Source organism: Lepidothrix coronata, unplaced genomic scaffold (assembly GCF_001604755.1).
Source record: "Lepidothrix coronata isolate B3197 unplaced genomic scaffold, Lepidothrix_coronata-1.0 Scaffold182, whole genome shotgun sequence".
In the NCBI taxonomy this organism is placed as follows: domain Eukaryota; kingdom Metazoa; phylum Chordata; class Aves; order Passeriformes; family Pipridae; genus Lepidothrix; species Lepidothrix coronata.
Window position 1 is genome coordinate 1,736,586 of NW_016690362.1, and position 25,984 is coordinate 1,762,569.

Below are 25,984 nucleotides of genomic sequence, written 5' to 3' on the forward strand. Positions count from 1 at the left end.
CCAGTACTGGTTTCTATGTTTCACTAAGAATCTTTTTGTAATCATGACGTAGAAACCCCTGATACCAGTCCTTTAGACATCTACCTGGCTGAAGCCAGTTCTATTGTCTTTTGAGGCCTGAAAATTCCATGTTATTCAGATAAACTAATCACTGAGGTACTTTGGGATGCAGTATTACTTATTAACTCATTTATTCTGTACAGTACGTTAACTATATTTGTCAGTGTTTAATATGCTCTGGTGACTATAACATGAATCAGTATTTCATTATGAAGAAAAATACCTTTTACCCAGTCATTAAACTGAAAAGCAGGGGGAAAAAATAATAAGAAGTCACAGGAGGGAGAAGGATGGTGTGAAACCTGAACTATTGTTCAGACAGACTGAAAATGCCCATGAGTCAGTTAGCTAAAGACAATATATTGATTAGCAAACAGGCAACTACTGTTGCCCACTGCATGGAGAGAAGCCAAGCTAGCTAGCTCAGTGCACTGAGTCTCCAGAAGTCCAATGTCCATAAGTTTTGCTTGCTTATTAAAAATGTCTGCAGTGAAAGGCGAGGATTGTTGCTGGAACTGTGGAAGCAATACAAAGTGTTTGCTTGTCTGCTGCCTGCATTGGTGCCACCAGCAAGAGCTAGAGGGGATGGCCCCTTCCCTTGTTCTGAAGAGAGGGAATGGCAACTCTCAAGCAGCACAAGCAGTTGTTACCTCCTGCTGGTGAGGTGCAGCATCCAAATTATATTACTGCTGCCTCACATTTGCTTTCAGCAGGACCTCCTCTGTCAACAGGAAGGCACAGTCTTAAACTAACAAGTTACCTTACTTACCTCCAGGTGTTTTCTTTATGTGCGCTGGCATCTCTCCTGCAAAACCAAGTTTTCTCTCTACTGTAAAAACCTCCTCCTTGTCCATATGGTAGGGAGCGAGTGCATGTCCTCCCAAGGCGTAAGCGCAGAGAGCTCCCTGTGTGGGTATATGTCCCCAGTGTAGTTGTTGGGGTCCTGTCCCTGAGTGTTGTCTGCTGCCCTGGTGGGAGAGGGAGTGGTTGTCCCTCTGAGGAAAGTCAGTTTTCTGAAAGTAACGATTGCCTTATCATTTGTCCTCATTGCAGAACTACATCACTGTGGATGAATTACGGCGGGAACTGCCTCCTGATCAAGCTGAATATTGCATTGCTAGAATGGCACCCTACAATGGCCGTGATGCTGTACCCGGTGCCCTGGACTACATGTCCTTCTCCACAGCGCTCTATGGCGAAAGTGACCTTTAACTTTTTTTCTCTCCCACCACACGCTCCCTCCCCTCTCCCCCGTCCAACATACCCTACTTTCTCTTTGCAAAGCAACCTCTGCTCTGCTCTTTTTTGTGTTACCCTCTTTTGCTTCAGATAATCGATCACATTTTTAAGTAGGGGGGGAGGACATTGACATGGCACCACCTACCTTGCCCTTGAAATAACAGTTTACAAAATTATTTTGTGCAAAAAAGTTACGTTTTAAAAAGAACAGACATATTTTATTATAGAAAAGGTATTTTTCTCCACCAGATTGAAGCTTAAAAAGAAAATGTTAAAATATTGCACCAAATATTTTTTGTTGTGACATAGAAAGTCAAGCACAATGTTACATTCCATCCTTTCCAAAATGAACCAAACTATGACAAAACTCCACCTGTTCTGTTAACTATTACATTTGCGTATGTCTCTCTTATCACATTTATCTTGGGAGGGGGGAAGGCACACAAGTGCATGTATTTGCTGGTTCACTCATTTCATGAAGATATTTTATGATAAACTTTTGAAATTGCTGTGTTTTCTAGGGAAAAAATAATGTACACAGCTCATTTTTTCATATTTAATTAAAAAATACAATACGCCTCCTATGTTATCAGTGCACAACTTTTTTTGTTCCTGAGCGTTGTCTGGTTTCAGAACATGAAGCTTGAGAGTTGATAACTTTGATATTGCTTGTCACAAACCATATTAAAAAATTCTTGTGATAACAACTTTAGACTTTATTCATTTGTATAGTAAAATTGTTTACCCTATTTAGTTTAAAACAACATGATGAAGAGAATCCAAAATTAATGTTTTTAACTGAAATTACAGTACTTTTAAAGGTATACTTCCTTGCCCCATAACCTTTTCATTTTTACTGAGTGGTGTTGGAATTTTCACAGCTTTATGACCACTTTAAATCCCTGATACACCCATATCGCTAGGAACAATATTCTTGTTATTCCTTAAAAACCAGGACAGAATTAGTTACTAGATCTGTACAAACAACCACCATGTCTTGAACCTTCTATGAAAAATTAATCCACTGTTCCATGCTCAGCACTGAATATCTCACTGGTTTTGATACCACATCTTTTGACATCATAAATTCCTCTAGAGATCATCCTTCTGTTGGATATAGAAAAGAAACCAGCCTTAGGATCAACTCCTTTGGGACCTTTAGTGAGTCATGTGCCTGAAAATCAGCAAAGGAAGCAGCTAATCCTTCCAGCCATCTCATATTACAGGTGCATTTCCTGCCCTCCCACAACTTTTTTAGGAAACACAGGGTCAGGAGCAAAAACTACATTACTGCTTCATGACGTGTTTCAAGTGTTTTATAGGTGTAACTAGCTAAGTCCTGAGAAAGGCGTTGTACATGGGGTTCAGCACAGCTTTGTGGTTAATTCCTGACCTTCAGGAGGACACAGTAAAAATCATATCAACGTGTTGTGATGTATCCCAACCTGACAGTATCTGCCTATTGTATTTGGGAGAGGGGATGCTAATATCTGCTACCACACTAACTACAGGAGACACCAAGATCTGTGTTCTCCTGTAGGCTGGATAACAAGTTTACGGGGAGCATGGTAATAAATGCCATTTAGCTTCATACATAGATAAGGCCAGACTGCACTCACCATAGTTTGTCTTCAAAGGTTTAAGAAGAGACAGTTCATGTAACTTACTTATAATTGTGTTGTTAATGAGGGCTGGAGTTGAGCTGAAGCTGAACTTTCTGTTTTTAAACCATGATACTGACAAGTCTGGAGGGGTTGATATGAGTTGTCAGTAACGTAGGACTTGCAGCCACATCAGTATTTAATCCACTCTAGACTTATTTTTAGCTTTTTCACTGCCATGTTGCTACAAATTAGACTGTCCTCTTCAAAGATATGGGATGTCTGGGAATGGGATTCCATTGCCATGTGTTAATGTACACAGCATAGGTTATCTCTTTGAAAGCTTCTGAGTAGTTGAATAGAGTTGAAAATATTGACAATAGGTGTGCCTAAAATATATTAGTATTTCTTCTCAGGTGGCATGGCCTCTGACAAATTGGCTGGAGTTTACATGACCTGCTCTTTCTCTCTTGGCTGTAGATAAAACCTCCCCATTCCCATCCCACACAAGGAGGAGTGCTAGGATGCTGCAAGATGTTCACCTTCCTCATGTGCAGCACAATATTTATCTTGCAACCGTGTGGTCTAACAGTCTCTGGCAGTTAAGATGCTGAAATCTGAAAACAGCTTTTGGTATTAGGCTCATGGTTTTGCAGCTAACGTGCCATTCCTTAGCCAAGTCCTGACATCAGCCTTGATGAAATTAATCTCTGGAAGCAGCTGTTTGCAGCTCAGTGACTGTCCCTTCCTCTGCCAAGAACAGAAGCAGCAGACAATCCACCTTAATCTCACACCTTCCAATAACGGGTAAACCATTATTGTCAATCTGCCATACTCTCTATTTTGAGGCATGGAAATTGAAATAATGCTTTTGCAAGAAATTAACCTTTCATGACCATTGATATCTTTGGCTGCTGAGATCTCAGGACCTGCCTCAGCCTGACTGTTTGACAGTACAGGGACAAAAACTCTTCAGTGCTCAAAAAACGTGGGTCTGCCTTGCCTGCCAGAATGTCAACTCCATTTCCAAAAACCTCTCATACCTATCTTGTGACTGTGTGTGTGTTCAGTGCTGCCAGCATCTGGTTTGAAGCAGAGTGGAGGAGCAGAGCCAGGAGTCTCAGAAGACAATGAAAGGAAACTGGTCTGCAACCTTTAATGAACTTGTTTTCAAATGTGGATATATTTCCATATATCCATGGAAATTCCATCCAGATGAATCAGACTTACTGGTCTTATCAGGGAAAAAATGGAGAGGGCAAGGAATCAAGAGTGGGTGGGTGTTTGTAATGGCTGTGAAAATGGACACCTCAAACTAAAATGACTTGTTAAAAAACCAGAAAGCAGGTACAATTTTCATACCATAACAAGATTATTTGTACAACATTACTTGCAGTACAGATGCTGGGGTAGGACAGACTAGGCAAGTACGAAGAAATCTTAATCATGTTGAATTGATTAAACTGTTGAGGTGACTCTGGCTACTGAAAGGGTTTCTACTGTGTAAACCCTTAAAATCCATTGCATTATCTCTAAGCTACTGGGAAAGTCTTAGCATAATAAACATAGATTAGCAAAGGCTAGGACATGTCCTGATGCAAACAGGTAATCAGAACATTCCCCTTCAGGCACTGAGAAAATGTGCTCAGTGCTGCAGTCAGTAGAGTAGTCAGTCATTGTGATGAATAAAGTTGGATGATTGCACCTTGTACAGGGAAGGATGTTCTCTAAGGCTATTTCAAGTAGATTTAAATCTCAGTAATTTAAACCCACTGGAAATGCAAGGAGAAAAATAATCTTTTCTATGTTCTGAGGACTCGGAGCCATTATAGACTACATCTCACCAATAAGATACTGAAATGGATTCCTCCCATGTCTTTGAACACCATACAAGAGTCAGGAAATAATTTCTCAGTTTTGTTCTCTGCTTTGATTTCTGGGACATACATGCAAGAAAATATGTTGGCAGAAACTGCACAACCTCCCATATCTGTCTTATCTCTCCTCAGCAAGTCTTTTTGCACCTTATTGCTATTAGTCAGCAGTTCACATCCTGGTGACCTAGCAAGCATTCGAGCAAAATCCTGAGGAACACTAGCTATTGTCATACCTCAGTGACCCTGATCCTGATACTGTCTGGAAAATCATGATCTCTCACTGCTGCTTTGGGAAACATCTAGTGGTATTCCCACTGTGCAAATAAAGAAGGCACATGGGGGAAAAGGGCTAGATGTCACTAGAAGGTAGAAATGCAAAGCCTGTATTTACAATTGCAATCCAAGCAGTCTCTGTTCAGCTGCTGCCTGAGTCTGGAGGTATTGCTCATAGACTTTTCCCTGTTGCACCTAAGCCTTCTCTGTACACCTATGTTTCTGCTTTGGGGCAGGCTGGAGCGGGCCATTGAGACTGCTGGATACCTGGTCCCCTGTAACAGTCCCCTTTAGGGCCCGAGCACTCCTCTCGCAAATACCCCACATCACAATATCCTGGGGGCCACAAATCTCACCCTGAGTACAAAGACCAGTACAAACCCGCAGGACTGGTGGATTCCTTTGCAAAGTCTCAAGGTAGGTTTGCCACCCATTTGCTCCATAAAAGCCTAATTGCCTAAAATATCTTCACATGAGGAGAGGAAGTTCAATGCTTCATCCCTACCTCCCAGCCCTACACCCTAACCAGGAGAAAACCTAATAGGCTGGGCCAAGGAGCATCTCTTCAGCCTCACTCTATCTCTCTCTCTGAAATAAATAAGCACTCAAGCAATAGGAGAGAAAGCATGAATCCATATCCTCATGGTTTAAGCATTCAGTTTGCAGAAAGAATGCTGCTTCTCTGTCCCTGACAGAGGTATTTTTTAGGTATATCCTATTAAGCAGTCAAAGGATAAAGACCCTTAGGGTGGGAAACAAGCCCTAGGATGCCTCTCCCAGCACCCCAACCACTAGGTCTCTCCTTACACTTGCTCTCCCTCAGTTTTCCGCTCCATAGTGGCAAAATTTGAATGAGAGGAGCCTCCCTCCTCTACCACCACAGGCTCACACTGTGGTTAGGACACTTTGGCAGGTGGGAGCCTGAATCTTCAATCTGAGGAAGACAGAAAACCCAAGCTTCCAGAGTAATGGGTATTTTAAACAATAGGCCATTTTACAAAAGGTAGCTGTTGGTCTGAACATGTCTTTTGGCAGCCAAAGAAAAGAACAAGTCCTAGTTGGTCCTTGCTAGAAACAGATGTTGGCACTCTTCTTTGAGACAAGACCGTGCTCTGTTTCCCAAGTGGAACAAGGCTCTGGTTTCCTAGCTGCAGAGAGGTGCATCTATACTGAGCAGGGGCAGGATGTTTAGACCTACACATCTCCCCAGTGCTTCCTAGCAACTTCTCATTCATTCAGTAGCATGCGGGCATTTTTGGTCCCCAGATGTCCTGTACAAGATAGCTCTAGGTCTTGAATGGATTCTTTCTGGATGGCTGGCACCTCTTAGGTGCTTCAGGGTTATTGTCTCCACTCAGGAATGACTTGCCTGTGGTCCTTAGGAAGGTTCACAGTGGAGCAAGGAACTGGGCCCAGCTCTGTCACATTCCAGTCTAAGTGCTGCAGTCATCCTACAACTATTTAAAACCTTTTCCCAGACCATTGATCTAGTTCTTTAATCGCTGTTGTGGCTTTTTGTATGACCCTGTGGCTTTCATTGTACAGATTTGCCTAAAACCAAGGACTACTTTAAACTGCAGAATTAAGAAAGCATTTTATACCGTCTTTATTATTAAGCACATTCAGACATCACCACCATCACTTTAATGAAGAATTTCTCTCCTGCTACTTCTTACTTGAGTAGGACATAGTACTTAATCTGTGGTACTGAGCCACAGCATCTTGCTTTCTGTCACAGAGAAAATAAAATGTCTTCTTCGGGGAAGTGAGAAAGCAGTTCATTTATCCCAGCAATAAACAGATTGTGGTTTTTAAGTATCCTGATTCCAGATAAGTATTTGTTTACATTTGTAGGTGTGCAGTCAGGACACTAGTAGCTCCCAGTGGGCTTTAAGATATGCTTCTGAGAGACCAATCTTTTTGTGCAACCAAAATAATGAGGGAAATAAAACACAGCTTTATTACTAAAGTTGACTTTGTGTGTGATAGCTTCCAGAAACACTACCCATATACTAGAGGCAATGCTACAGATTCTCCTAATGATATATTTCATGCCTTTTACCACCCATGCAGAGTGTCCACAGCCAAGAAAGAGAAAGCAGGACTCCAGCCCAGCTCAGGCACTGCTGGAACAGCCGGAGCTGCGTTCCAGACACACAGCTGCATTCTTTCCCACTGACATGACCCCAGAGGCTGCAGAGATGCAGGATAAAACCGAAAAAGCTTTAATTGGGCTTCTAGTATGACATCTTTATTATTGCCAGTAACTCCAATCCTTATTACTCCCATACCGTTCCAAGACTGCCACCTAAGGAGCTTTTTTCTGCTTCTGAGCTTCATAATGCAGCAGTTCGAGCACACAGGCACACAGAGACTCTTCTGCTGCTCCTGTAATAGTCCAGCTCTGCCACCTACATAGAATTTGCACAGAAAGTCACAGTGTTGCCATTTTGAGTGTCCAGGACAGTCTTATCAAATAAAGAAGTAAAACAGCCTTACAACTGAACATTGTATTCAAAGTTCTAAGACATACTTGCACCAGCTACAGCCACCCACATTTTCTTTTTTAATCACAGTTAGCTGTGTTCAGCTGTCACATTCCTCCATTTTCTTACTAAATAATAATTCACATCAGCTGCTTTGTGATAAAAGTCAACAGCATCCTGGGCTGCATTAGTCAGAGCACTGCTGGAGGGTCAAGGGAATTGATCTTGCCCCTCTATGCAGCACTGGTGAGGCCATACCTGGAGTGTTGTGTCCACAAAAGAAACATGGACTTGGTGAAGCAAGTCCAGCACAGGGCCACAAAGATGACTGTGGGACTGGAGCATCTCTAATATACGGAGAGGCTAAGAGACCTGGGATTGTTCAGCCTGGAGAAGGCTGAATGTGTATCAATACCTAATGGGAGGGAATGAAGAAGAGGGAGCTGCACTCTTCTCACTAGCATCCACTGACAATTGAAACCCATGACATTTTATCTGAACACAAGAAAACACTTTTTTTACTCTAAGGGTAGTCAAACACTGGATCAGGTTGTCCAGAGAGGTTGTGGAGCCTCCATCTGGGGAGATATTAAAAAGTTGAATGGACAAGGTCCTGGCAAGCTTGGGGGATTGGACCAGATGATCTCAAGGGGTCACTTCCAACCTAAAAGATTCCGTTTATTACATGGATGTTGAATGTATAGGTTATCTTCATCCTGAAGAATAATTAGAGGGCAGTAAATTTCAACGATGCCTAAATTTAACATACAATATCATAAATGTAACTAAGATATTTACTCCAAGTTAAAGCAGGAAATACAGACATGATGCTGTCAGACAATGGGGGAAAATGGGCAAACCAAACTGTCATTATATTTTAAAGTACTTGGACAGTGAAGACTTAATAAGCTATGCTACACTGAAGAAACAGGTAACAATTTTTATCTTGATCATCATACTGTAAAATGTCATTAATGACTCTAAGAATTCCACGAAGTGAGTACATCTGATACTGATAAACCAGGAAAGTAGTGTGCTGTTTATGCATGGAAAAACTGCTTCTGCCCAACAGTCCTGGATCTTCACTAGCCATTTTTTCCCCACCCAGGGTTTCCCTCTGGGGTCAGTGACATTATAGCAGTATTGTGGTTTTATCCAAAGCAGTACAATTCTGTGTGCTGAAGAGGAGAAGAAGGTGGTAGTAAGGGGCTAGCCACAGCAACCTTTTATTGGCAGAACTGAGTGGCTAAGTGTAACACTTCAGATGAGTTCTTTGGACGTGTGACTTTGCTCCCCCACTTATTAAGCAGAAGTGACACCCAACTTTTTTGCCGTGTCTTAGTCAAAAGTCAGAGGCAGTTCAGCACCAACAGCTTCCCCAGAGACGCTGTGGATGCCCCATCCCTGAAAATGCTCAGGGCCAGGTTGGGTGAGGCTCTGAGCAGCCTGGTTGGTGAGAGGTGTCCGTGTCCAGGACCTGGCGCTGGAGCGGGATGACCTCCGGGGTCCCTCCCAACGGCCCCTCCGCGCCTACACTTCCCGTGGTGCCGCGCGGCGCGGCGCGGGCGGGGCGGGTGAGCGCAGGCGCAGTGGCGTGGCGGTGGTCGGAGCAGCCGGCAGCCATTGTCGCCGCGGCCGCACCGAGGCTCCGCACGGCCCTCAGGACTCGCCGCTCCGCGACGGTGTGTGGTGGCCCCTCCTCGGCTTGAGGGAGGCCGGGGCGGGCGCGGGGAGCCATCGGTGGGGTTCTGGCGACCGGGCCCCGCGGTAGGGTGGGGACGGGCCGAGGTGGGGGAGCCGCGGGCGGAGGCCGCGCTGGCGCCGCGCGGCGCCGCAGGCCCGGGCGCTCGGTGGAGCCGCGGCCGAGCAGGCCCCGCGCTCCATCGCTGCCCCGCGGCGGGGAAGGCTGATCCCGGCGGGGTGGACGGGGGCCGGCGGTGTTTGGAGGCGAGCGCAAAGCTTCGAAGAGGCGGAGGGGCCGGCGGCTCTGCGTGGGCCGGCGCCGCGGTGGCGGCGGGCCTGTGCACAGGGCCCTCCTGCCTTGGGCAGGCGGCGGGCCTGGCGCAGCCCCGGCCCATCTCGGCCGCTCGAAAGGAGGGAGGAGCAGATGGCCGGTTGCTGTGGGGCCGTGCTTCTCGACGGCTTTTCCTTATTTTGTGAGCCGCCAGCGAGCGAACTCGGTGGGATTGCGGTAGGAACAACGTGTGAAGCTCCGCGCCTTGCAAGTGTCAATACAGATCTCGCAGCGACTGTAGTCTGATGGTTGAGTAAATAACGCGCAGGCGAGTTGTTCGCACCTCTTTCGCCTGTCCGTGACAGTTTCAGTGGTGGTCAGTTCCACCCACCCACCCCTTATTCATTTCCTTCTCCGATTAATCTCCCCACCTTGTTTTCCTACAGCTAAAAATACTAAACAGCAGCTACGCAGTCGTTTTAGTTTTTCAAATCTGTGTTGCTCCCCAGTTTAGCGCTATTGCCAGAGTAGCTATTCTTGCTGTGTTTTAAAGCACACAGTTACGTAAGGCTGTCTTTTCTCTGCAAGGGCTTGCCTTTCCCTTAATACCCGCTGCTGGCCTTCCCAGTGTTTGCGTGGTAAGGGTGCACCAGGGAAACCGGGGTACTCCACGCTTCGCGAGGGAGGTGAACCAGCCCACTGAACTGAATTTCTGTGTGGGCATTAAAATGCACATGTGAGCACAAAGGAGAGGATGGCTGCAAAGGGCAGCGTTGTGGAGGAAGCACAAAACTTTCCACATGAAAGTGATTAAATAAATAGCCATCACCTCAGGTCGTGGTTCGGGGATGTCTGAGGCGAGTCTGAGTGCTGTCACAGTTCAACCCCTCGCCCCACAAAAAGCCCAGTACCCAGCTTTCCAAAATTTTGGCACTTCTCACATGGCACAGCGAGTCTGAGTAAAGAAACTAATCAAAACAGACCTAATGGGTGTTCGTTAAATCGCACTAATTCAAAATACTGTATCCGAATTGACTGGAATTATTTTCACAGCTAACATGATATGTTGTCTGTTTATTCTGCCTGCTTTATAGCCCAGTGTTGTAAGGCAAAATCACATCGTATTTTCATTCCGTACAGCTTGGATTATTTGTTTATTGTATGACAGCAAGCTCACTGAGTGAGCCAAATAATATTTTCCAGTTACAGGAACTTAAAAAATTTCTAAATCACATAAACTGAAAAAGTGACACCTCAGGGTAAGCAATGGAGTTTTCATAAAGTATCTCAAATTATGTATCCTAGATCAGTAGATAGTTTTGAAAATACGAATATCCAAAATAGCGATTTTTTAAATTTTTGCTGTTGTTGAAATCTCATAATGAAAAAATGTTTTTTCAGAACCTGGCAGACTGTTAAAATAAGGTATTTATGGTTACTGGAAATGGAAACAATTTGATGATGACCATTTATCTCTTTTATGCTAATACAGCTTTTATTGCAGCAGTTCTTCCAGGTCAAAGCAAAATTTTTATGTTTCAATGTTTAGCATAACAGTTTTGTTCTTTTTTTTTTTCAACTGCTGCTAGCCCAGTAATTTAATCTTTGAGGTTATAGATTAGGGTTTTCTTTCATGCTTTGTGATACAAAAATCTTACTAGTCTGACAGCAAACAAAAATGTTATTTCAGGTATAAGAAGTCGTTAAGTTACATGCTTAAAAAGGAGAAAATGGGGAGTTCTGTGTGGGTTCTAGCAGAAGTCAGCAAGACAGGATTTTTTCACTTCTCTTGATATAGAGAATTGGGTTTTTAACATATACCTGGAGTACAGTAAAAGCAAATCCTATTAAACCAAGATTTCTGAGATGTAAAAGTGATCTTAATGACCCTATTTTAAGTTTGTTAATCTGATAAACAGTGCTGTTTTCTTTCTTAGCATCAACTTTAAGATGAGTGGCTGCCGTGTCTTTGTTGGACACTTGAGCTCACGTGCTCGTGAACGGGATGTGGAGAAATTCTTCAAAGGATATGGTCGCATACGAGAAATCCATCTAAAAAATGGATTTGGATTTGTGGTAAGTAATAACCTTGTTTTCCTGTCTCTTGCTTGTAGGTACTAACCTTGCTAGGCTGATGTCAAGGAAGGGAAGATGATTAAAAGAATAATAGTTGCAATTGGAAATGGAAAATATTAATATACATTTCAGACCGCTTTTCAGAATTTGGGATTACAGTCCAAGTTTTGCTCAAAGTCTTGGTAATATTCTAGCTTCATTAAATACATTGTTTGATCAAAGGCTTTCATGGATTTAAAATTTATCTCTCATTTCTGAAGACTGTATAAATATCCTGTTATGGCAGTGCAAAATTTTACAGAGTCCTCATCTGGAGAAAAGTTTATACAGAACCACTTATGTTCCTCTCTCACTTCTTATAAACTGTCTTATAACAAGTCTGCTTGCTCGTATCTCTAAATCACAGCCTGACATAAAACCAGAGTCATTGGCTAAAACAACAGGTATAACAGGTGCTTGCTGGTGGACTAAAGCAGCACAGCTTTTGATTCTTGTAGCTGAAGTTAGTCACATTCACCATCAATACATGTTAATAGGGCCTATGTGTCTGTCACACTGTTGAATGAAATAGATGATTCATTGGATTTCAGTTTCCTGGCACTGCTTTCTAGAGCTCTATGCTCCTAAACTGTTGTCCAAATTTTGCGGTTCTGCGGGTTCCCAGATTGACTCAGGATCAGCCCATCTCTTAAATATTACCTCCTGAGAACTGAGAATTAGCTGTTCTGCAGCACTGAGTTCAAACTGGAAAGGGTGATACTGCCCTCACACTGTGGCAGGTTTACATGCCATTCTTTCTGCCGAGATCAGTCCCTTGAGTGAAGTTATAAGAAAAAGAAAAAAAACCAGGCTTTGCCTACTTTAGCTTTGTATGAGTATTGTTCCTTAATGCCTACAAATGCTGGTTCCTGGTTGCCCTGCAGTATGAGCTACTTCTTGTTGACTGCCAGTAGGTAAATATGTGTCTCTTAAAGTCCGGAGGTAAATGGCTGATCTAGACGTGAGTCTGGGTTTATTTAGATTGCTTTTTCCAATTGCCGCTATTTCTCAATCCCCTTTCCCTGAGTGTTGCTCTTCTCTTCTTGGGCAGGGCTGTTGACTCATTCAGGAACAACTTCTGTTCAACTCCTGTAAGCGAGTCAGTCAGTCCTCCCTCCTCTCTTCTCTGGTTCCCAGGCAGAACCATTTTCCTTTCAAAGCTCACTAATAAGGTTGAATAATTGTCTCATAAATTTATCTAAAAATTTTAATTGTTCTCAGGGTAAAATTTTTTTTCCTTTCAACTGAAGAAACCTTCCCCCCCTCCCCATCATCCCCCCATGCCTCCCCCCATGCTACCCCCCCACCAGTCATCCCATCACTCTGCACCCACATGAGGAAATCATTTCTGTTGTCAATGTAACTGTGTTTTAGGTTTTGGAAGATTCTGACTGGATCCCCTTGGAGCTGCCCTTTCTTCAGGCTGAACAAACACAGCTCTCTCAACCTTTTTTTGTTCTCCAACCTTCTGATCAGTGTTGGTGGCCCTCTGCTAGCCTCATTCCAATTTTTCAATGTCTTTCATGAGCTGGAGGGACCAAAACTGGACACAGTGTTCCAGGTGTGGCCTAACAAATGCCAAGTAGGGTGGGATAACTGGATCCCCTGGTCTGCTGCTTGTGCTCCTACTTGTGCAGCCCAGGATGAGGTTTGCTTTCATTGTAGCAAGGCCACACTGCTGACTCATGCTTAGCTGACTCTCCACAAGGATTTCCATGTCCTTTTCGGCAGAGCTACACTCCAGCCACTCAACCCCCAGCCTGTTCTGCTCTTAGGACTATTTTAACTCAGGTGCAGCACTTCATGTTTATATTTTGTTAAAACTTGTGATTCTTGTTTGCCTTACCTTTCAGCCTATCAAGGTCTTTCTGTGGGATGGTTTTTCCTTCTGGTATATCTGTTTCTCCTCCTACTTTGGTGTCAGGCACAAAATTGGTGAGGGTGCACTTGATCCTGTCATCCGTCTAATTTATAAACACATTGAAGGCATCATTTGTGGCACTTCCCTTGCCATGTTTTTGCCTGTTCATCTGGGTTTGGTTATTTAAGATCTGTATTTACAGAGCCACTCACAAAACCAACTGAACATTGTTGTAGTGTTAAAAGCATGTTTCATTGTGCTTGATTGAAATCATTGCTTGTTCTGTGAAACTTATTATATATCTACTTAAATTTTGTAGATTTCAGGGTGTAATGTTTTTAAACTTCAGATCATAAAGCTAGATAGACTTGAAGACATTCAGTTTGTTAGAAACTAGCTGAAATAATGGGAGTTGTAGGTGCTGACTATTGATACTCTTAAATGCTAGGCCTAAATTTTCTCAAGATAATCTTTGCAGCATCATGTGAAGATGTGTGATGTTTCACTTGGTAGTGAAACAGATTTGAGTGCAGAATGGGGAAGATTGATTAAGCCAGTATTGCTTCTGAAAAGCGGTTTACGGTTATGCAAACACTTTCTTGAGAAACTTCTTCTCTGTTGTTTGTTGCTCACAAGCTGCAGTTCCACTATTTTTTCTCTCCGTCTACACTTGCTTCAAGCAGTCCCTACTCAGCTGCTTGTTCTCTCTGCTTTATTTCTTTCCTTTGTCCCCTTGCCTCACATGGCGTTCCTGCAGTTGTACAACCACATAATGAACCTACCTGGGGAGCCGATCTGTTTGAAAAACAACACTGTCTTTTTCACCCCACCTCCTGCACAAAGTGTGTTATTTTTCATCTGGGTAGGTTTCTTGACCTAGTTTCCTGCAGAGCTGTACAAATAGCTTTGGCAAGAACCAGTGGGTTGGATAGAGGGCAGAGGCTACTCAGGCTGACTAAAGCAGCATTTCTGCCAAAAGCAAAGTGAGAGATTCCGTTGGAACACTATATGGAATTATGCATGTTATAGCTAATCTGGACCTGCAGGTGGCCAGTGCTGAAGACGGGCTTATGTTTCATACTCTTCTTACAAGGGCACCTTTTTGCCCAGCTAGTGAGCTGAATTCACTCAGAAAAAAATTAGAAGGGCTTTTTTTCTGGTTTACTCTTTCTTTGCCAATTCAGTAAGAACTGAATTAGCCCCAGAACTCTTAAGAGGATTTTGGGAGTGCACAAATCTCCTGCTTTTGTTTGCAGTTGATCAGCTCATGTTATTATGTAGGATTTCCCTGTATATAGGGCTGTGTTTTAAACTGTATGCCTTGAAATAATTCCACCTCTCCCCAAATGTATTTTAGATACATCTGTAGTAAACCAGGTCATTTAATTAATTTATTTTATAGAGGTCCTGCAAATAGTTATACTGAAACAACTGAGAGAGGCAAAAGGAGTTTGTGGGGTGGAAGGAGAAGAAAGGGTTGTGAATAGGAACACCTTTGATTTTCAGTCATAAATGTACTATGAATTCACTTTCTTGTTCAAAGTTCTGGATGATACTTGCTGCAGAAATCTAAAATTTATAAAGAACACATACTTCCTAGTATTTGCATATAACGTGAGGGAAAAGATTTTTTTATTCCTATTTTCTTTCTAGGAATTTGAAGACCACAGGGATGCTGATGATGCAATTTATGAACTAAATGGTAAAGAGTTGTGCGATGAAAGGTAAGCGTGATATAATTTCCCTTAAGAACAGAAAAAGTGCTTTGCATCCACATGCAGTGCATTATCTGGTGCTCTGATGCCCATTTCTTTTGGCTCTGTGGTGGGATACTTTAAAGACATACATGGTGATTCAGGCTATAGTCTTCTATAAGACAGACATTAGTTTGGGACTGGAGGAAGAGTGGTTTGGAGCAGGGCTGACTGTTTTCTCTACTTGCACTTAGTTCTCTTTCAAAGCTAACTCAGGGTCTTGTTATTAGAAGAAATATTAGTAAGAGGGAATTAAACTTATTTGTTATTTATCTGTCTGTTGACCAGAAAATAAGATGATAAACCTGTCATCATTTGGAGCGTTGCCCTTCAGTTTGCAGCAATGGGGACTATGGTCATTGTATGTTACTGTAATTTTTATTATGATTGTGGAAGCTGGATTTTAGGTCATTAGGTTTTTGTTACTTATTTTGGTACTCTTTTGTCTCTGTGGTTATTCTTGGGCTCTAGTTAAGCAAATTCAAGTGTATCAGTCTAAATTACAGACCTGTGACAATTTTCATGAAAAGTCTGAGGGATATGAATGAGAAAAAAGAAACCCACTGGTCTGGCTCTTTAAGAAATGCCAGTGATTGTGTTAGAAATCATTCTTTGCAAGGGCAAGATAATTCCTGTTTGTGCACATGTGCTTCCAATTGTGAAAGATTTTTAAGTCAGTGTCAAATGCTTGAAGTTCGTTGGTTTATTTTTTCATGTGCTGTTTCATTTTGTTCCTGTCATAAGGGTCACAATTGAGCATGCTCGAGCCCGAAGAGGAAGGGGGAGATTCTCACAACGGTTCAGTTACTATCAGTCTCAGAGTGGATCTAGGTAGGTGGTCTGGACTCTTTTTCCTCCCAACACAGTAACTGAAGAACTGCAGTGAAAAATTGTTTTCGTCTTGTGATTTAGGGATCCAACACTGCTCTTGTATAGCTTCACAAATACGTTCTCAAACTGTGTAGGTCCATTACTATTATTTGCCTTCTCTGTCTGAGAAGGCAAATTTTAAAGCTGTTGAACTGTCTCACAGAGGTTCACAAACGTATTATGAAATGCTCCTTTGCCATATTGTAGGCACTACATTGGTCTTGCTTCCTACCATCAGGTAAATTATGTGAAGGAGTATTGTTGCAGTTGTAATGGCTGTTTTTAACACTAAGTCAAGAAAAATGCCAGACTTAGCATCTTGAAGCTTTTGTCATCAAACTGAGCTTACATGCTAAGTAGAATTATTGTAGAGCAACAGTTCAAGGTACTTACTGTCTAACCAAGGTTTCACATTTCCAGTTGTATGGTTATCAAAATGCTTAGGTCAGCACAGGCTAGAAAAGGAGCAGTGCTAGGGCACAAGATACTAACACGTGCAGAAGTGTTTAGATACAAGTTGACTAAGTTTGCTGACCAAGCAGGTGCCTTACTAAAGGAGAATCCCTGTTGGGGGATGGAATCTGAAAAACAGGACATAGCTCTTCTCTAGAATACCTCTAGTGGACGCGCAGTATTTGTGGAGTTGTTCATTTTCAATGATTTGAGCCAGTGGTGAACCTTACACCAACTTGCAGTGAAAGTTCTGCAGATTTGAATATATTCCACCACACAACTAGTCATTACATCTTTGTACTTTATATCTGCCTGTGTGAAGTAAAAACGTATGGAAAAGTTTGCTCTGTAGAAACATTTATAGCTGTGACCTATGCAGAATAGAGATTGAAAGAAAGACAAAGATATAATGGATAGAAACCTTTGTTTCAAAGTCAGAATTGCTGCCAGTTACAAACCAGTGTCTAGAACATCCGATTTGCATATGAAAGTATGCTAATTAGATCGTTTTTTCTTAGTGGCAGTAACCTTGATGCGGTATGATTGGTCTGAGGTCCAGGCTAAAAGTGGACTTGTAAAGTAAGAAGTGTGATTTAAGGTTGTGGGCATCTGACGCTATAGTCATGTTCATGATGTCAGACTGCCAGTGCCAGACAGGAAGAGACTGTGGTTTGCTATAATGGAAAAATGAGACAGCCTGCCAGTTTTGTGACTCTGGGACCTCTGTTTAAATACCTGGAAGATATGGATGTTCTGAAAAAAACTGGGACACTTTGAGGTATGCACTGAAATGAAATTGCCTGTGCTTCAGTGTACAAATCAATATGCACAATTTAGGATTGTGTTTCTGTAGGAGGAGAAGATGAGAATAATTTTCTCTAAGGTCAGTGCTCTCGATTCTTGAATCTTTTTTCTAGTAAAACAAAGTAGTGTCATTGTTAGAATCCTGCATTACTTACCAAAAGACTGACATACCTTTTTCTGTAATTCTCAAATCTCTTTCTATTCAGAGTGACTAGGATTGGGAGCAGAAAAGACTTGCAAGGGTATTCTTTTCAGATTTACATTCTTTCCAGATGTTTTACTGTCCTGTATGAATATTTTCAAGCCACATTTTCATTTTTGAGAGGGTCTTTAATTTTTTGTTAAATTGAAAACATCAGCTTTCATTCAGGAACTGTAAACTGCCATAGTTATTTCAGGACAACCAGTTCATTAGCTCTCGTTTTACTGAAATAGGAATATTTCTATCAAAAAAAACCCCTAATATAGATCATGGTGGTATTTAAAAATATTAACAAGTTATTTGGAATTTAGAAGCATGAACTAAAATGCCTTTGAATTGTGCCTTCTAGCTCCCTGACCTGAAGCAGAATGGAACAGCATAAAAAAAGATAGAAAAAAAGATTGTCTTTTCCATAAGTATAAGCCAAGCAGGTCAAATACCAAAATTGAACTAAATCTCTTTACATTATTTTCATTCTACCAGACATTTATTTTGGTGTATCTAGAAAAAAAATGGCAACTATATTGACTGCCTTGGTAAAAAGTTCATCAAAATTCTTTTTAATCCCCGTGTAGCAGCTTGCTTCTAGTAGTGGAGACTTAAATATGTTCTTGACTGGGGAGAAGTCTGCAGTCCAGCAACCAGGAAATTACTTCAATCTTACAGTAAACTGTAGAAAATGTCAGATTTCTTAAGTTCAAAATTCCTTACACTGGAGAATTTTTTTCTTTTTTTCCTTTGAATTCTTCCAGCCGATATGGACCTCCTGTTCGTACTGAACACAGGATCATTGTTGAAAACCTCTCCTCCCGTATCAGCTGGCAGGTGAGTTAGCATCTTATCTTTTTTTCACACCTTATTTTACTACCCTGTAAGTAGACTACTTTCAGCCTAATTTCTTAATAAAGCCATCATAAATATTTAATGTGAACAAAAAGCTTCAGTGATTGCTAAAAATTAGCATTCCAACACTTGAAGAAGTCTTTTGTTTCATAGCTGTACAAATAGCTCTATAACTAGATTTTGTAGTTGGGAAATGATTCTCCCTTACCTGTGTTTACCAACTAATAAAACTTTTGAAGGCTCTAGATTGTTTCTAAAATACTGAAGCATAACATTCATTCAAATGTCATATCATCCTTTTGTACTGTTACACCTGGAAGTGCATACCTTTGTTTTGAGTGAAATTTACGGTCATTTCATATGGTTTGCAAAAGACTTTTGTGACCTGATGCATGATTGAGAAGTCTGGTAATACGTTGTTATAATGGAGGGAATTTTAAGAGAGCTACTGTATCAAGTATGCTTACTGTAGATATTTTTTAAAAAAAACCCCAGACTTTCAGTACTTGTCATGTGAAGATTTTTTACCACCTTTCCTTTTTGTTTTTTTCACCCTTTGCTAATGTTTTGCTAATATCTAGCTGGCTTTTAACAGAATAGCCCTATATTCAATTCCTTTAGTTGTGTTCTGCGTAGAATACAGTCTATATAGAAAGTTCACTTTTTAAGGGCATAGCACCAGATGCTGTTTACGAAAGGTGAGTGAATAGTGGAGTTTAGTCTTGCTCTTTAAGCTTTAGTCATTAACCTATATTCAAAGAATATAAAGAGACTTTAATTAACCTACTGAAAGATGCAGTAGATGATGTTGAATGTTCAGAGCCTCAGTCTTGAAGCTACTTCCCCGCGAGGAGGCTGCTCAGCTTGCCTGGAGCTCTGCTGGTGTGTTTCATAAGAGTTTGGGTGCAGTCCATGCAGATAACCAGTTGAACTAATTTTGTTTATCTTCTGCATCACAGGTTCAAAGGGTTCATAATTGTACAGTTGTGTTAATTATTGAATAGCTAAAAAAAAAACCTGAGTTGATGTGATGAGCAAGTGGATTTAATCTAAATATCTTCTGGGTATGCTACGCGGTTACATTTATGAAGAGGTTGTCACTTGGAAACGACAGTAGGGACCAGAGAAGTAAGCTATAGCGGAGTGTCAAGGAGAATAAATCGTGTTTAGTGTTAAATTTGTAAGTTGAAAAAAAAAATTAGCATTTCTTTAAGTTTCTTTTACTTGTGAATATTTATAATGGCTTTATGTGTACTTACATTTTAATCTGAAGCCTATCCAATTCAGATTTCATACTGGTGAATCTTAAGTATTCTAATTAAATGTTTTAATGACTTAAATATATGATAAATTAGCATAAGAAACTTGACTTCTTGATATTTGCCTAAATAGACATCATTTGAAGCTAACAACCACATGTAAGCTGCATTTAGTTTTGAAGCTGTACTACTTTGATACTGACTATAGTGTTTTAACTTCTAACTTTGCTACTTACACAACAGGTTAAAATAGCTAATGCATTAACAGTAGTGGCATTATTCTTCCCTTCTAATCCTTGAGCTGCTAGGAAGCACAGTTGGTATAGAACCTTGCTTTAAAACTTATGCACCTAATTTCATCTTTGGTGTGTCCAGATCCCCATGCTTTGAGAACATCTGTCTCCTTTAGAAGTTATTATGTTGGGATATAAAAAAAAAAAAACAACAAAAAAACCAAACCAAACCAAAAAAAAACAACAACAACAAAAAAAACCAAACAACCAAGCCACAAAATTGTTAATAGATAATCTCATCTCTAAGTAGTAGACAAACTGTTAGAATTCTCCTACTTTAATGAACGTATTTTTCTGCATGTTCAGAGCTTTCCAACCACCCTCATTAGTTCTTCAGTATCTGTGAATTTTCAAACAGTTGAGAAAAGTAGGTCTGTATTACATCAAGATGTATTTTTTAATAGGTGTTTGTTCTATTTATGGTTGTCCTACACTTTATATTTTTTTGCTGTGAAGGACAACAGGGTTTTCTTGTGCTGTTTAAAGTGAATCAGAACAGTAAACTTCGGATAAAATTTGGTTGTTCCACTGGTTAAGTAAAACTAGATAACTTCAAAACAATCCTCTTAATAACAGAACGTCGAGCTTTTATAACACATGCACACTTACCCTGTTTTGAGCAATAATGCCAGCATCTTAATCACGTTGTCATTGCTATTACAAAAGATACTTCATGTTGATGATTCAGCATATAGTGCGGCAAGACTGGCAGCCTCAATTTTAAAGCCTAAAGTTATTGAATTAGGAAATAATTATGTAGATTAACAGTTTAAATTTCATTTTGACTTACCAGTCCTGGTCTGGTTAAACTCTCATTGACTTGAGCAGAGCCAAAATCTCTAAACTGATGTAAACATACGGACATTGGAAGTATTGTTTTTAATGGTGCTATAGGGCCTATTTTTCATTGCTATTTCTTTGTGTTAAGTAAGACCTGTGAAACAAGAAAAATTACTACTTTGCATATGCCAGTTTTTAACAAAACTATTGAATTTTAATTAAAATACTAGATAAAATTAAGCTTTCTCATATTCTGTGGCAAATGTTCTAAAGTTTTTCTTGGCTTTTTGTTTTGTAGTCTTTTCTTCCTTAAGCATATTTCTAACCAAGTGCATTTTGAACCTCTTCTAACAACCTTGATTTGGGTAACCTTCATTTTTCTTGTGTGGAGGAAAAAGAACCAAAGATTTGGGGGTTTTCTAGTGGCTGAAATTCTAGGGTTTGGCCTGTTCTGAATTTTCCTTTTGGTTCCTATGACACTCCTGTTTTTTGGCGATCTAGATCTTGGTTTGCCTGGGTTTGATCTCGATTGGCTAGCACAGATCATCCTCGGGTTCTTTAGCCACTTCTGGAGACTGGAGACTATGTCCAGTGCTTTCAGGGCCTCTGGTACCTCCGTGAAGCATATTGCTATGAGCCATCACTCTGCCTTTCTCATGTAAGAGAGTTCCTCTTGGCCAGCTAGGTATTGGACAAGCAACTCTTTGCTTAAGGTACCTTCTTATATCACCTGCCACTTGTGGCGTTTTGCGGTAAGTAGTCTGGGATCATAAAATACCAGATACTGTTTGGTAAAACTGCTGCCTTAACTTATACAGATGTTTAGCTTTTTTGTGACCTTTTGCATTATTTGTTTGTGCTTTATCTATTGCTAAGCAAGTAATTTTACTGTTTCTGCGTGTTTCGCCTCTGTTAAGTTTAATACGAGGATTCTATTGACGTGACACTGTAGTGTGACAGATATTCAAGTGAAACTTAAGAAAAAACATTCCCTTCGGAAAAATTTTGATCATACAGTAGTTACACGGTTTTGCTTTTAATTTTATTGGGAAGTTGGGGGAGGTGAGCATATAGGATGAATTTGTCTACATATATTGGATTGTCATTTAACTGGGGTGTTAGTTATGAAAATCTGCTTTTATACTATGGTGCTTCTCATCTCTTATTGTTCTGATTTCAGTGCACATGTTGGTATTTTAAGTATTGCACTGTGTTTTCATAACACTTGTTTTTGGGATGCAGGATTATCTTAAAAGCAGTGTTTTATTCACTGTAGTTGTAAAATGAGGGCTCTTTTCTAAATGCAGCTGCTATTACAGTTTCAAAAACTGTTTTTAAATTATATGTATATTTTTATACATATAAATTAAAAAGCATTAAGCAGTTTTAGCAGAGAAAGCTTTAGGGAGTATTACTGGTAGCTGACTCATTTGTGTCATGTTTAAGACTAAAATGTTAACTTTTGCTGCAGGACTTGAAAGATGTTATGAGAAAGGCAGGGGAGGTCACCTATGTGGATGCTCACAGAAATAACAGGAATGAAGGGTAAGTTCACTTTGTGTCTAAATCTATATAACCGAAACTGTTAAGGGTACAATTATTCTTGTGATATAAAAGAAATGAAATATAAATCTATGTTGTGGCTTAGATGCTGAAATTTGTCCAGTTAAAAAAACCAAAACAACACAAAAAACAATCACTCAGAAAGTAGGAGTTCAGTATTGAACTCAAGTCTCCATACTCTGCCATGAAAACAATGTGTGAAAGCAGAAAGGAAAGGGAGAATACTTTTCAACAGTTAAATTAAGCTGTCTTTAACTTACTTTTATATAATCACTTATGAGTTGACTCCTGAGGCTAAAATACCTCCTGTCTGTGCCTGGTTTGCACTGCTTCAACAGTCAAAGCCATGGGAAATGAACATAACCAACCTCCACAGAGAATACCTACTTGCCTGCTCTCCATTCCTGATTTTGCAGACTACAAAAGTACAAAGACTGAATTTTTTGTATTCACTGTTAAAAATTCTTAAATAGGGCAGGAGAATCTGCAAGTTTATTTTGTTTCTTGGACAGCTTTGGAATGCAGTTTAGTGGAGGACTGAAAGATACTTCCTCAGCTGGTGCAGGTTTGTGTAGCTTCTTGCATTGTCTCTCATTGCAGATGAGAGTTCTGGTAATGTTAAAAGTATAGATGTGAAAGGTATAGGTGGCTAGTACTGTTAGTGTAATATTTTGCTGTTAACCAAGTTAAAAGTTCGTTTTCAGAAGATAAAACATCAAGCCATGAATCAACAGATTGAAAAAGGGCCAGACGTGTTATCCTTTTTCGGTTTCTCTGAAACTTTTTTTTTCATGGTGCTAAACAGGGTTGTGGAGTTTGCATCTTACAGTGACATGAAGAGTGCACTGGAAAAATTGGATGGCACTGAGCTGAATGGACGCAGAATTAAACTGACTGAAGACCACAGAAGGCATAGGTATGTCACCTGACCTGATAACATTCTGCTGAGGGCAGGGATTTGGGTAGTATTGATGCCAAAGTTTTATTATCTAATTTTTTGTCCCCAAGCTAAATATCACTGCACAGAACCACTTTCTAGCAATGTAAACAGATTAAGATAAGAAGTAACTTGCTGAAACAAGGTAAATAGAACACTTTTGGATGAGAGTAAGATTTTTTTGTAAGACAAAATGTGATATTATAATGAAAGAACTTTTAAAAAGCTATACATTCTGGTATTAAAACCCTTTAATTTAATGGAAAGTTGTTTCACAGTCCTGTGAAATGTTGATAAATAGTTCTTAAGGCCAGCTTTTTTGTGACAATAAAAGAAAAATAATTAGCTTGCTTGCATTATTCCTAAAGCAGTTCTACCACTTAGTCATTAAAAAAAACATGTTGGCTGAGCTTTTTAATTGTCTTTCTTAAAAATAAATCCATTTCTTTCCATGAAAAAAGGGATGCATTACTACTTAAGGTGTTAAACTTTTAGGCATTAAAGTGTGCTGGTGTTCCACATCTTTAGAGACTTCTTTAGCATCTAGAAAGAAACTTATTAATTTTCATGGGCATTTCTAGAGAGAATAAATACCACAGGTATGAAGTTTCATTTCTGTGTTTTTCTTGATAAATGCCTAAAAATTGGTTTGTCTCCCTCTGGCAGGAGCTGGGGGGAGGCATCTTTTATTCAGCAGTTCATATTTTGCCAAACCAGAAGAGAATGTTAAGGCCAGCAGTTCCGGATAGCCTTGACCTAAGATACTGTCATGATGGAGCATAACAGAAATCTAGCAGCACTCTGCAATAACTGAATGCTGTCAATAGTGCATTCAGATGTTCAGATTGATGTGCCGTGCACACCAAGTAGTTGAGAATTTTAATTGATTACTTTAAATTTAGTAGGAATCAAGACTACAGCTTTTAATTGTGTTTCTCTAGAAGCAGATCTCGATCAAGGAGTTACTCAAGATCTCGCAGCAGGTCCAGGTCTACAGGATCTTCCAGATCAGACAGCCGGTCCAGGTCCAGGTCAAGATCGAGGTCCAGGTCCAGGTCTCGCTCTCGATCCCGATCTCGCTCTCGATCCCGGTCTCGTTCTCGCAGCCGTACTCCTAAAAAGAGTTATTCCCACAAAAGCCACCGCTCCAGCTTGATAGCTTCTTCCCCATCTCCCTCTTCTTCTAAAAGAAAATCTCGTTCTAGGTCGAGCTCTGCTCATAGCCGTAGTTAACCTGCTCTAAGAGATGTATTAAAGCATTTAATTTGATTCAAGTTTCTCGAAGACTTGAGACAAATTATATATGAGAACTGGGAGGGGAAGAGTTAACATGATGAAAGGGTGACCTCCTCTTACATTGCCAAAGTGCCTGTCATCAAATAGGCCATCTCTGTGAGGAGGGGCTGGCTGTCAGCTTTCTTCTTTCAGTGAAGTCTGGAGTGGGAAGTCTTTTTTATTTTTTTTCCCTGCTATTAGTAAACATTTCTATCATAGATATATTATGTACACATAATGCTGAGGTAATGGGATGAGACAATACGCTGCTTTCTCCCTATCTTGCCCCCACTTTCCCCTCCACCTCCAAGGCCTTTGACTTCCAAAATACTATGTTAGCTTTTGTCCTTGGTATTAAGTCCGAGAACAGGAAGTATAGATTTTAATCCTTTAAGGTTCTGTGGCTACTTTTCTGTGCGAGAATGAATGGACCAGATGAAATTAGTTTAGAGTTCCCTTTTTTCCCTGTTGCTTGGCTTAACAGGCTGTTTTAAGTTCCAGCTTTACATGACCTTGACAATATGCTTAATTTGCAACAGACTTTCAGGAATACACATTGTTTAGTTGAATATTGCTCATTTGGATAGTGAATCAATACAATGTTAAGCAGTAATGAAAGCTGGAATTTTCTGTTAAAATGAAACATACCATCCAAATGTCAGGATTATTGAGAATCCATTATAATAATTTTACAGTCATTCACTAGTATGTGGTATTGTATGTATAGGCCTTATTTGACAGGTGATTCCATAAAACTGCACAGAAATGTCAATATGCATGTCCATGTTTTNATAGCTTTCATACCCAGAAGTGTGATACTGAATAACATGTGTATGACTAGCAATAGTCTTGATGGAAAGGAAGGTTATTTTAGTAACGAGAGCAGCAAAAAATATCCCAGGAAAAGTGTAGTCAAATCTCCTGAATGCACAGTTGTTTTGATTAATAGAAATTTCCACTGCAAATACTGTTCGTTCTTAAAATTTGGAATTAGGTACTTTTTTTAACTTCTGTATCGTTAAAGAAGGGAAATGTTTTTGGAAAAAAATATGTAAATTAATCCCAAAGTCTTACATGTGTTTAAATGTACCATTCCTAATAAAATCAAACCTTTTTCTGGCTTACTTTGCAGTTTCGTTTAATAGTGTTTGTTGTCTCCTTCATAAAATCTTTCTAACATGATCACAGAGAAATTTATCTGAAGGTATACCTGTATGGAAGCAAGCAAAATGTAAACTAGAAACAAGTTATGACGTGTAAGTAATGAGATCTGACTAACAGGACAGGATAGGATTTTACTGTCATGGCCAACAGTGGCTGTTTGAATGGAGGCAAAATATTCTTTCCTTGCAGACAGGTTTGTGTGATACCTTCTGTTCCACCAGTTCAGCAGGGGAATCAACAACCAAGTGGCCATAAGTGTTGGAATCTTTCTGTAGGTAAACTCATTTGGTAAACTTTTGAAATACTGTACTACAGATTCTT

The 25,984-nt window shown here is 40.3% G+C and overlaps 2 protein-coding genes across 7 annotated transcripts in view; both read left to right on the forward strand.

Moving 5' to 3' along the window:
• The window catches only part of ACTN1 (actinin alpha 1), an 88,326-nt gene extending 86,320 nt beyond the window's left edge, over window positions 1-2,006 (forward strand). For 5 of the 6 annotated variants that reach the window (XM_017830685.1, XM_017830683.1, XM_017830684.1 and 2 more), the window contains one exon: window positions 1,114-2,006. In XM_017830685.1, coding sequence (XP_017686174.1) covers window positions 1,114-1,272 — 159 coding nt within the window. In that variant the 3' untranslated portion in view covers window positions 1,273-2,006. The remainder of the gene's footprint in view (window positions 1-1,113) is intronic. The other variant, XM_017830682.1, reaches the window with a different exon arrangement.
• A 7,098-nt stretch (window positions 2,007-9,104) lies between these two features.
• On the forward strand, window positions 9,105-25,630 carry LOC108505052 (serine/arginine-rich splicing factor 5-like). The gene is made up of 8 exons (XM_017830674.1): window positions 9,105-9,218; window positions 11,428-11,566; window positions 15,120-15,190; window positions 15,965-16,051; window positions 18,302-18,374; window positions 22,196-22,269; window positions 23,093-23,203; window positions 24,166-25,630. The coding sequence occupies exons 2-8, from the start codon at window positions 11,441-11,443 to the stop codon at window positions 24,455-24,457; spliced, it is 834 nt and encodes a 277-aa protein (XP_017686163.1). The 5' UTR covers window positions 9,105-9,218; window positions 11,428-11,440; the 3' UTR covers window positions 24,458-25,630.
• The last annotated feature ends 354 nt before the right edge of the window (window positions 25,631-25,984 follow it).